General features: G+C 43.7%; 1 protein-coding gene across 1 annotated transcript in view; it reads right to left on the bottom strand.

Annotated features, from left to right (window-relative positions):
• The window catches only part of LOC137378458 (docking protein 5-like), a 521,247-nt gene extending 508,343 nt beyond the window's left edge, over positions 1-12,904 (bottom strand). Inside the window, exon 1 of the mRNA XM_068048788.1 lies at positions 12,839-12,904. Within this exon, the coding sequence (XP_067904889.1) occupies positions 12,839-12,904 (66 nt within the window). The remainder of the gene's footprint in view (positions 1-12,838) is intronic.
• Positions 12,905-13,229: the final 325 nt, after the last annotated feature.

Genomic DNA, 13,229 nt, shown 5'->3' on the forward strand with positions numbered 1-13,229 from the left:
CCATTAACAATATCAGCTAACATGAGAGCTAGGAAGGGAAGTTCGGTGCTCAGCAAATTAGAGGGAATGAGGTTGAGAGAGCAGAAGATGGGTCTCATGGACAAGATGAGCTCAGAGAATAAATTGGGGAGACTGGAGAGAAACTAGAGAAAGATGAGAGTTCAGAGCAAGGGCAGAAGGGATCTTTACAGGAAGTTTCGCCAGGTGGGCTAGATCGAGGGGAGAAAGTGTCAGAAGCAGATGATCGGATGGTCCCAGTCCTAGTGACAAAGAAATCCATGAGCTCCTTGCAATTATTGGAGGTGAGGGTGGAGGAGGCAGAGGAGAGGGGTTTCAGAAGACGGTTTGCAGTAACAAAGGCGGGGTTTATCTTTGCATTCCAGGATTATCTTGGAATAATGAACAGTTTGACAGATGAGAGCAGGACACTAAAGTGCTTTATGTGGTTCAGCCAGATCTGGCAGTGAATGGTTAAACCAGTTATCCATTATATCTATTCAAATCTGTGTTCCTTGGACTTAAGGGAGCAGAGATGAAGCCTATACCAGGGGAATGACCAAGGTGATAGCAAGTAATGGTTTTAATGAGGACTAGGGCATCAAAGGTGGAGGTGAGGGTGTGGTTGAGTAAATTGGTAGCTGCAGAGATGTCATGGTGAACAGGGGGCCAAAGGCTAGACAGTTGGGATTTTGAAAGTGTAGCTGTAAGTGAATTGGGAGTTTTTTTTCCACGATCAGATACAGAAGGAAGCAGGGATGGGAGAGGCAAGGGGTGGGGGGGATGTGTGTGGAGAGTGCTAAAAGGAACTGATCAGAGATGGCCTTATCTTTAACTGATCTGATGGTAGTGATGAGACTGTGAGACGGCAAGTTCAAGGGGGTGGCTGTGAATATGGGTTGGAGAGTTTACATGGAGGAAGAGATTAGGAGACAATAGCAGGGCAATAACCTCAGAGGACAGAAAGCACGATGAATGAAGATGAAGGTAGAAATCACCAGGGACGAGAATTCAATCAGTCCATAGGCTGAGGGAGGAAAGCAGTGAAGATATTTCAGTGAACAACTTGGTGTGGTACAAGAATAGGCAGTATAGAACAAGGATTTTAAATGAGAGATGAGTGGGGTGGAACAAGGTGAAACGTTCAAAAAGAGGAGAAAGTGCAAGAGGAGTATTGGGACAGATCAAATTTTTTGGTTTGATAAGAGCCACACCACCATCGTGACAGGCTGGGCTGGACCAGTGGTGCAAGGTATTACCAGGCAGGGAGGCTTCATTTAAGGGGAAGGTCTCATCACCCCTCAGCCAAGTTTCTTTACTTAGAAATATCAATCCATTAATATGCGGCACAGTGGCGCAGTGGTTAGCACCGCAGCCTCACAGCTCCAGCGACCCGGGTTCAATTCTGGGTACTGCCTGTGTGGAGTCTGCAAGTTCTCCCTGTGTCTGCATGGGTTTCCTCCGGGTGCTCCGGTTTCCTCCCACATGCCAAAGACTTGCTGGTTGATAGGTTAATTGGCCATTGTAAATTGCCCCTAGTATAGGTAGGTGGTAGGGAAATATAGGGACAGGTGGGGATGTGGTAGGAATATGGAATTAGTGTAGGATTAGTATAAATGGGTGGTTGATGGTCGGCACAGACTCGGTGGGCCAAAGGGCCTGTTTCAGTGCTGTATCTCTCTCTTTTCTTTTGGGCCTCCTTATCTCGAGAGACAATGGATACGCGCCTGGAGGTGGTCAGTGGTTTGTGAAGCAGCGCCTGGAGTGGCTATAAAGGCCAATTCTGGAGTAACAGGCTCTTCCACAGGTGCTGCAGAGAAATTTGTTTGTTGGGGCTGTTGCACAGTTGGCTCTCCCCTTGCGCCTCTGTCTTTTTTCCTGCCAACTACTAAGTCTCTTCGACTCGCCACAATTTAGCCCTGTCTTTATGGCTGCCCGCCAGCTCTGGCGAATGCTGGCAACTGACTCCCACGACTTGTGATCAATGTCACACGATTTCATGTCGCGTTTGCAGACGTCTTTATAACGGAGACATGGACGGCCGGTGGGTCTGATACCAGTGGCGAGCTCGCTGTACAATGTGTCTTTGGGGATCCTGCCATCTTCCATGCGGCTCACATGGCCAAGCCATCTCAAGCGCCGCTGACTCAGTAGTGTGTATAAGCTGGGGATGTTGGCCGCTTCAAGGACTTCTGTGTTGGAGATATAGTCCTGCCACCTGATGCCAAGTATTCTCCGAAGGCAGCGAAGATGGAATGAATTGAGACGTCGCTCTTGGCTGGCATACGTTGTCCAGGCCTCGCTGCCGTAGAGCAAGGTACTGAGGACACAGGCCTGATACACTCGGACTTTTGTGTTCCGTGTCAGTGCGCCATTTTCCCACACTCTCTTGGCCAGTCTGAACATAGCAGTGGAAGCCTTACCCATGCGCTTGTTGATTTCTGCATCTAGAGACAGGTTACTGGTGATAGTTGAGCCTAGGTAGGTGAACTCTTGAACCACTTCCAGAGCGTGGTCGCCAATATTGATGGATGGAGCATTTCTGACATCCTGCCCCATGATGTTCGTTTTCTTGAGGCTGATGGTTAGGCCAAATTCATTGCAGGCAGACGCAAACCTGTCGATGAGACTCTGCAGGCATAACTAAACTAAAACTAATATAAACATAAGGTAGATTTAGACAACAGATGAAAACTTTTGTTGCAACTTCAAAAATAATGTTACACATGTGCAGAAAGGACCAACACTGGAAAATTGTTCCTCTGCTCATCTATCATGCAGTGTTAAAGAGATAGATTAATAACTTTTTAAAATTCAATTTCACAAATGTGCCTAGTATAGTCCTACCTGAACATTTTATTCAACTAAAGCACAAATCATTGCCTTTTACTAACCAGAAATGCCAGAAAATGAGAAAAGGCTTTAACTTTTAAGTTACATTTATCTCACATTATATAGTGTCAGCTGTCGCTCAGTTGATAGCACTCTCACCTCTGAATTAGGAAAATTGTGGATTCAAATCCCACTTCAGGAGCACAAAAATCAAAAGCTGACATTTCAATGCAGTGCTGATAACAATGGCAAAAAAAAGTTGGTGGGGCAGAGTCAGAGGGAGCAATAATAAGACAATCAAAGAAACAAACTATGCTGTCCAGAAGAGGTGTGAATGACAGAACAATAACAGCCACCATACAAAAAGAAAACATGATTAAGACCAAAACATGCAAAGAAAAAGGAAACAAAATGAGGGCGAGAGATTGCAGTCTGAAATTGCTGAATTGACTTACAACATTAAATGCAAAGGAGTGTGGATTCTGGAAATACTCAGCAAATCCAGCAGCATCTGGGGAGAGAAAAACAGAGCTAACATTTCAGGTTGATGACCTTTCATTGAACTCAATGTTGGGGCCAGAAGGCTGTAAAGTGCCTAATGGAAAGATGAGGTGCTGCTTGTTGAGCTTCATTGGAAGATGGCACTAGGCCCAGGAGAGAGATCTCAGTGTGAGAGCAATGTAAAAAACTAAAATGGCAGAGCAGCAGAAGTTTGGAATGACAGAGGTGTTCCACAAAGTGTGCACACAAGAAATAGGAGCAGGAATAGACTGTTGAGCGTGCTCTACCATTCAATGCAATCATGGCTAATCTTGGGATTCAATTCCACCTGCTCCCCATTTTTTCTTATTCATTCCTGGGATGTGGGAATCACTGGCTAGGCCAGCATTTATTGCCCATCCCTAATTGCACTTGAGAAGGTAGTGGTGAGCTGCCTTCTTGAACCGCTGCAGTCCATGTGGGGTAGGTACACCTGCAGTCCTGTTAGGAAGGGAGTTCCAGGATTTTGACCCAATGACAGTGAAGGAATGGTAATATAGTTCCAAGTCAGGATGGTGTGTGGCTTGGAGGGGAACCTTTTTGATGGTGTCCCCATGCAACTGCTGCCCTTGCCCTTCGAGGTGGTACAAGTTGCGAATTTGGAAGGTGTTGTCAAAGGAGCCTTGGTACGTTGCTGCAGTGCATCTTGTAGATGGTACACACTTCTGCCACTGTGCGTTGGTGGTGGAAGGAGTGAATGCTTGTTGATGGTGTGCCAATCAAGTGGGCTGCTTTGTCCTGGATGGTGTCGAGCTTCTTGAATGTTGTTGGAGCTACACCCATCCAGGCAAGTGGAGCGCATTCCATCACACTCCTGACTTGTGCCTTGTAGATGGTGGACAGGCTTTGTGGAGTCAGGAGGTGAGCTACTCGCTGCAGGATTCTGAGCCTCCTATCTGCTCTTGTAGCCATGGCTATTCCAGTTCCGTTTCTGGTCAATGGTAACCCCCAGGATGTTGATAGTGGGGGATTCAGTGATTGTAATGCCATTGAATGTCAAGGGGAGATGGTTAGATTCTCTCTTGTTGAAAATGGTCATTGCCTGGCACTTATGTTGTGACAATGTTACTTGCCACTCATCAGCCCAAGCCTGGATATTGTCCAGTTCTTGCTGCATTTCTACATGGACTGCTTCAGTATCTGAGCAGTCACGTATGGTGCTGAACATTGTGCAATCTTCAGCGAACATCCCCACTTCTGACCTTATGATTGAAGACAGGTCATTGATGAAGCAGCTGAAGATGGTTGGGCCTAGGACACTACACTGTAAAACTCCTATAGTGATGTCCTGCAGCTGAGATGATTGACCTCCAACAACCATCTTCCTTTGCGCTGGGTATATTCCCTGAGACACAAAATGACTGTCTATCCCATCCTTAAACGTATTCAACGATGGAGCATCCACAACCCTCCGGGAATTCCAAAGATTCACAACCCTTTAAGTGAAGTAATCTCTCCTCATCTCAGTCCTAAATGATTGCCCCCTTATCCTGCGACTGTGCCCCCATGTTTTAGATTCCCCAACCAGTGGAAACAATCTCTCAGTGTCTACCCTATCGAGCCCCTTCAAAATCTTGTATGCTTCAATGAAATCGCCTCTCATTCTTCTAAACTCCAGGGAATATTGGCCCAATTTACTCAGCCTCTCATCATAGGACACCTCCCTCATTCCAGGAACCAATCTAGTGATCCTTCACTGTACCGCCTCCTATACCTATACCTATAAGCATATCCTTCCTTAAATATGGAGACTAAAACTGCACACAGTATTCCAGATGTGGTCTCACCAAAGCCCTGTACAATTGAAGCAAGACTTCTTTATTCCTGTACTCCAATCCCCCTGCAATAAAGGCCAGCATGCCATTTGTCTTCCTACTTACTTGCTGTACCTGCAGGCTAACTTCCTGCGTTTCTTGTATGAGCATATCTGTGTTTAGTCTCCCCACTACAGAGCAGACTGTATTGTGAACAGTGAATGCAATATACTAAATTGAGAGAAGTACATGCAAATCGTTGTTTCACCTGGAAGGAGTATTTGGGCCCTTGGACAGTGAGGAGAGAGGAGATAAAAGGGCAGGTGTTGCATTTCCTGCGCTTGCATGGAAAGGGAATGGGGTATTGGGAGTGATTGAGTGGACACACAAGAACACAAGCAACAGGAGAAGTAGACCATATGGCCCATCATGCCTGCTCTGCCATTATGATCAATATGATCACGGCTGATCTCAGGCTTCGATTCCACTTTCCTGTGTGCTCCCCATATCCCTTGATTCCCCGCGAGACCAAAAATCTATCTATCCCAGCCTTAAATGTATTCAACGATGGAGCATCCACAACCCTCTGGGGTAGAGAATTCCAAAGATTCACAACCATTTGGATGTAGTCATTTCTCCTGAACTCAGTCCTGAATGATCGGCCCCTTATCCTGAGACTGTGCTCCCGTGTTGTAGATTCCTGGACCAGCGGAAACAATTTCTCAGCTTCTACCCTATCAAAGCCTTTCAGAATCTTGCATGTCTCAATTAGATCACCTCTCATTCATCTAAACTCCAGAGAATATAGGCCTAATTTTTACTTAGCCTCTCATCATAGGTCAACCTCCTCATCCCAGGCACCAATTTAGTAAATTTTCACTGCACTGCCTCTTAAATGTGGAGACCAAAACTTCACACAGTCTTCCATGTGCAGTCTCACCAAATCCCAGTACAATTTTAGTAATACTTCTTTATTCCTGTACTCCAATCCCCTTGCAATAAAGGACAACATGCCATTTGCCTTCCTAATAGCCTGCTGCACCTGCATGTTAACTTTGTGCGTTCCTTGTACGAGTACCTCCAAGTCTCTTTGAACAGCAACACTTACAAGTTGCACGCCTTTTAAAAAATATTCTGCTTTTTTATTTTTACGACCAAAGTGGACAACTTCACAATTCCCTACTTTATACTCCATTTTCCATCTTGTTGCCCACTCACTTAACCTGTCTATATCGCTTTGCAGCCTCTCTTCATCCTCCCCGACAGCTTATCTTTCCACCGATCTTTGTATCATCAGCAAACTTAGATACATTACTCTCTGTTTCTTCATCCAAGTCAATATAGAGTGTAAATAGCGGAGGCCCCCAGCACTGATCCTTGTGGCACCCCACTATTCACTGCCTGCCAAATTGAAAATGCCCCATTTATGCCCACTCTCTGCTTCCTGTCTGTTAACCAATCCTCTGTCCACGCTAATATATTACCCCAACACCATGAGCCCTTATCTTGCCTATTAATCTTTTATGTGGCACCTTATCGAATGCCTTTTTGGAAATCCAGGCATATTACATCTACTGGTTCCCCTTTTCTACCCGACTAGTCACATCCTCAAAAAATGCTAAATTTTTTAAAACAGGATCTCCCTTTAGAAAAGCCATGCTGACTTGTTCTAATCATACTCTGCTTTTCCAAGTGCAATGTTAAGACTTCTTTAATAATAGTATCCAGCATCTTCCCAACAACTGATGTTATGCTAACTGGCCTGTAGTTCTCCGTTTTCTCTCTACCTCCTTTTTTGAAAATCAGTGTAACATTCGACAACTTCCAATCTGATGGGACAATTCCTGAATCTAAGGAATTCTGGAGAATCATAGCCAATGCATCCACTATCTCTGCAGCTATCTCTTTTAGAACCCTAGGATGTAGGCCATCTGGTCCAAGGGACTTGTCAGATTTTAGTCCCTCAAGTTTCTCCAATATGTTTTTTTTGGCTGATATCAGTTTCCTTAATTTCCTCACTCTTTTTGGCCCCTAGGTTACTTCCTATTTCTGCTGTGGAAATTGTGTCTTCTACTATGAGGACAGACACAAAATATTTGTTCAATGCCTCTGCCATTTCCTCATTCCCAATGATGATTTCTCTTGTCTCTGCCCCTAAGGGACCAACATTTACTTTTGCTGCTCTCTTCCTTTTAATGTACTTATAAAAGCTCTTACAATCTGTTTTTATACTGCTGGCTAGTTTACTCTCATATCCTATTTTTCCCCTTTTTAACAACTTTTTGGTGGCCCTTTGCTGATTTCTAAAACACTCCCAATCCCAATCCTCAGACTTGCTACTATTTTTTGCAACATTGTAAGCCACTTCTTTTAGTCTAATACTCTCCTTAACTTCCTAAGTGAGCCACGGATGGGTCTTTCTTGATGAGTTTTTGTTTTTGAATGGATGTACTTTTGTTCAATCCTTTGAATTGTTTCTTTAAATGTTTCCCACTGTTCATTTACCCCCATACCTTCCAGTCTATTTACCCAATTAACCTTAGCCAGTTCTCGCCTCATACTTTCGTAATTGCCTTTGTTTAAGTTTAAGATTCTTGTTTGTGATTGAAATGTGTCACTTTCAAACTTAACATGAAATTCAATGGTATTATGATCACTATTTCCCAGTGGATCTTTTACTATGGCATTGCTTATTGACCCTGCTTCATTACACAATGCGAGATCTAAGACTGTTTTATCCCACGTCAGTTCTACAATGTATTGCTCCAAGAAACTGTCACGATAACATTCTATCTTCTCATCTTATAGACCACTGAGGCCAATTTGATTGTCCCAGTCTATCTGCAGATTAAAGCTCCCCACAATTAATATGTTACCTTTTATACACACTCCCGTTTTTTCAATTTAATGCTCTGTCCAATAATATTACTGTTAGGGGGCCTGTAAACTCCTCCCACTAGTGTTTTCGGACTCCTGCTATTCCTACTTTCCATCCAAACTGATTCTACTTCATGATCTTTTGAGGTCAGATCCCTTCTTATTAATGTCCTTATGTCATCCTTTACTATCAGGGCTACCCCTCCTCTTTTGCCATTCTGTCTCTCGCTCCAAACTATTGTGTACCCTGGAATATTCATTTCCCAACCTTGATCTCCTTGTAACCATCTCTCGGTAATGGCAATTAGATCGAGATCATTTACCTCTATTTGCACAACCAGTTCATATATCTTGTTGCAGATGCTTCATGCATTCAAATAAAGGAACTTCAATTTCATTTTTTTAATCTCTATTCCCTGCAATGGCCTTATTTGCCGATTACAGTTTTTGTTAAACTCTCTGTCCCTTCCTGTCCCATTCTGCTGGCATTTACCTCCATCAATATCCTGCTCTGATGCCCTGACCTCTCTCTTTGGATTTCTAAACTTCCCTTTACCCAAACCTTCCCCCCACCCCCTCCACTTTGTCAGTTTAAAGCCCTGTCCACAGCCCTCATTATGTGATTCGCCAAGACACTGGTCCCAGCCTGGTTCAAGTGAAGCCCATCCCAATGGAATAGTTCCCTCTTCCCTGAGTACTAATGCCAGTGCCCCAAGAATCGAAACCCCTTCTTTCCACACCACTCTTTGAGCCACGCATTTAGTTCTCTAATCTGCTTTGCCCTGTGCCAATTTGCATGTGGCTCAGGTAACAATCTGGAGATGATTACCTTTGATGTTCTGCGTTTTAGTTTGGACCCCAACTCCTCAAATTCTCTATGCAGATCATTTCTCGTTCTACCTATTTCATTGGTTCCCACATGGACCACGATAACTGGATCCTCCCCATCCCACTCCAAGTTCCTCTGCAGCCATTAGGAGATGTCCTAACCCTGGCACCGGGCAGGTAACACAGCCTTTAGAGCTCCAAGTCACGGCTGCAGAGAACAGTATCTATCCCCCTAACTATACTGACTCCCATCAGTACCACGTTCTTCTTCACTCCCGCCACTGGAATGGCATCTTTCACCACGGTGCCATGGTCAGTCCGCTCATCCACCTTGCAATCTTTCTCTTCATCCACACGGCTAGCAAGGACCTCCTATCCGTTGGACAAGGTCAGGGGCTGAGTCTCCTCCATCACTACATGCTGATTCCCCCTACCAGCAGTCCTCCTAATGGACCAAGGTGTTGTGGAGGGAACAGTCCCTTCAGAATACTGAAAGGGGAGGGAGGGGGAGATGTGTTTGGTGATGACATCATGGTGGAGGTGGCAGAAATGGCGGCAGATGATCAGCTGAATACGGAGGCTGGTGGGCTGCAAGGTGAGGACAAGGGGAATCCGATCATGGTTCTGAGAGGGAGGGGAAGCAGTGAGAGCAGAAGTGTGGGAAATGGGTCAAACATGGTCCAGAGCCCTGTCAACCACGGTGTGGGGGGCGGGGGGGGGGGGTTCCTCGGTTGAGGAAAAAGGAAGACATATCAGAAGTGCAGGTATGGAAGGTTACATCATCAGAATGAATGTGACAGAGAAGGAGAAACTGAGAGAACAGAATGGAGTCTTTACCAGAAGCAGGGTGTGAGGAAGTGCAGTCCAGGTAGCTGTGTGAGTCAGTAGACATATAATGAATATTTGTTTGCTAGCCTATCCCCAGAAATGGAGACAGAGAAGTGGAGGAAGGGAAGTGAAGAGTCAGAGATGGACCATGTGAAGGTGAGAGAAGGGTGGCAATTGGAAGCAAACTTGATGAAGTTTTCTTGTTCAGGGCGAGAGAAGGAAACAGCACCGATACAGTCATCAATGCACTGGAAAAAGAGGTGCGGGAGAGGGCCTGAGTAGGACTGGAACAAGAAATGTTCCACATATCCCACAAAAGGGCAGGCATAGCTAGAACCCATGTGGGTACCCATTGAAACACCTTTTATTTGCAGGAAGTGAGATTAGCTAAAGGAGAAGTTGTTCAATGAGAGAACAAGTTCAGCCAGGCGGAGGAGGGTGGTGGTGGATGCAGACTGGTTAGACCTCCATTCAAGTAAGAAGCAGAGAGCCCTCAGACCATCCTGGTTGGCGGGGGGGGGGGGGGGGTGGGGAGTGGAGGCGTAGAGAGATTGGACATCCATGGTGAAGAGGAGACGGTTAGGGCCAGGAAACTGGAAACTCTTAAAGTGAAGGAGGGCATCCGAAGAGTCATGGATGTAGGTGGGGAGAGACTGGACAAGGGGACAAAAAAATAGTCAAGATGGGCTCCATCTGCCCCTTCAGGTGGATGCAAAGATCCCATGACACTATATTGAAGAGCAAGGGAGCTATGCACAGTGTCCTGCCCAATATTTATCCCTCAATTAACATCACAACAACAGATTATCTGTTCATTATCACATTGCTGTTTCTGGGAGTTTGCTTGTGTGCAAATTGGCTGCTGTGTTTCCTACAGTAGAACTTCAGAAGTGCTTCATTGGCTGTAAAGTGCTTTGGGACATCCTGTAGTTGTGAAAGGTTGTGTAAAAAGAAAGTTTTCCTTTCTTTTATATTAAAAAAATCTAGAACTTAGGCATAGAGTACAAAAGGAAGAAAGTAATGGTGAACCTCTATAAAACACTGGTTCGGCCTCAACTGGAATATTGTGTCCAATTCGGGCACCATACTTTCGGAAGGTTTTAAACGCATTAGAGAGGATACAGAAAAGATTTACAAGAATAGTTCCAGGGATGAGGGATCAGTTCCGTGGATAGATTGGAGAAGATAGGACTGTTCTCCTTAGAGAAGCTTGAAAGGAGATTTAATGCAGGTGTTCAAAACCATTAGCAGTCTGGACAGACTAGACAGGGAGAAGCTGTTCCCATTGGCGAAAGGGTGGAGAACTAGAGGACATCAATTTAAGGTGACTGGCAAAAGAACCAAAGGCAACAGGAGGAAAAACTCTTTTTTTAATGCTGCAAGTGGTTAGGTTCTGGAATGCCTTGCTTCAGAGTGTGGTGGAGGCAGATTCAATTGTGGTTTTCAAAAGGGAATTGGATAACTATCTGAAGAGAAAAAATTTGCTGGGCTGCAGGGAAGGGTGGGAGTGGGGGAGGGGAGAGAGTGGGGGAATGGGACGAGCTGAGTTACTCTTACAGAAAGCCAGACAGACACAAAGGGCCATATGGCCTTCTCCTGTGCTGTAATCATTCGATAATTCTATATTAATGGCATCCAGAACTAATGCCACTTTAGTCTTAATCCTGTAAACTATGACTTCAGCTGCTATTTTAAAAATGCAAAATGGAAGATAGAAATAAAATTCAAAAGAATATTCAAATTCATAAGTTGTTAACACCTGACCACAATTCTGCGTTCTCTGCACGCTTAACAGTTAATAAGGATGCAAATCTAATTTAATAAAACATAATTGTAACTGAATAAGCAGGCAGACTAGCACTGGACCACACTAAGCCCATGGGGCTGTCTGTGTTTGTGTATCTCTCATTTTCTTTATCTTGATCTCAAGGACAGATACAGCACTACCTTTCCACAGCATTTACCTTGATCTTTTCAGTGTCTTGCCTGCACACTTCACATCCACAGGCACTCTCTGTCTTTTTTGTGTACCTCCCATGTATTGGTTCTCCCACTTTCATGCACGATACATTAAAAGAACACTGTATTCTTAGCAAAGTGTGGCCTGCTTTCAATCATCCAGAACAATAATGTAAACTGCAGCAAATATTGTGTATAAAATGTCATGAAGAAAATAATTTAGAAAGATAGTGATCTTTCCATCTTGCCAAACAGTTCTTTACAAGAAGACAACTCCCATTTAATTTACTATATACTTCAACTCCACCCTTCCTCAACTTTGACCTTCTAAGACATCGTCTTGTTTGGTTATATTCAATCTGAGATTACTTAACATACCTGACAAGGTTTAATTTTTTCCTCCTTATCTTTTATCTTATCTACTATGGCAGAGCTTGAACAGTATTACAGATAGATAGTGATACACACAACAGGACAACACAGTATAGTTGCAAGTACTTCAAAACCTATGAATAAGAGTAAAACTTAAATAATCATTTAGCATATGTTGATTTAAAAAAGGGACACATCCCATATTCTTATCTTTAGTGTTGCTACTTGATACATGACGATAATCAGATAATGATGTTACTTTAAACAATACACACTGCGGTGAAATTTAAACATATTTCAAAAAACCGAGCAAACCATCAGGACATTATTTCATAATTTCAAGATTATATTCTGGTGAAGTATATTCATTTTGAACAAGAAACTTTCATACATTGTACTCTACTCCTTCACACACCTTGCAAGTAAAATCAGGATTTTTCCACATTTCTCACTTTATTTTTTTTACTGAATTAATCTGTTTTAGTTACTTCTTTCCAAGTTCATTTTCTATTTGGGACACCCTTCTGTGTTCAAATCATTAACCTTTTATGTTAGATTTTTTTTAAATAGTCAACAGTAACTTCGGTAGACGCTTAATAAAAACAGATCTTCTGGAATGTGTAGCTTGCTGTAATGTACAGTCATACTGATAATGTTGCTGTTCAATGAAACAAAAAGCCAGCTCACTACATTCCTTATGATCTCCTTATAAACTCTGGATATATTCCCTTGTTGCTAATCTCTAGTAAGAGCTAGTACCTGAGCTATGACATATACTCCATTCATTGTTAATATTGACACAAAGAAAATGTTTTAACGTAAGGAACAAAGCACTAGAGAAAAATACTCACCCCTAAGCGTCTGCTACGAATCTTCACATATCCCTGCTTGACAATGTCATTAAAATTTGAAGCCATTACTTTTCTGCTCAGCTCAGTAACTGAATAATATGTCAGCACTGTACTCCAGCTCCAAATGCAGTTTCTCCCACACTCAGTTTATCCACAGCTCAGCATCTGCTTAAACCTCCCGGCCCAAGGGCTAGCAGCAAGGCTTATTCCACCTACAAAGTGAGGGAGAGACAGTGAGGCAGTATGTCAGAGTGAGAATGCATCAGCTGATACTCGATCATTGCTGCTTCATGGAATGTACCACCATTCTCACTCACTGAAGGGCTGGTGTCAAAGGGTTCATGTCTACTAGAATGAAGTTACTGGCTCCAGCACAATGTTCTTATGCCAA

Source organism: Heterodontus francisci, chromosome 16, assembly GCF_036365525.1.
Source record: "Heterodontus francisci isolate sHetFra1 chromosome 16, sHetFra1.hap1, whole genome shotgun sequence".
NCBI lineage: Eukaryota > Metazoa > Chordata > Chondrichthyes > Heterodontiformes > Heterodontidae > Heterodontus > Heterodontus francisci.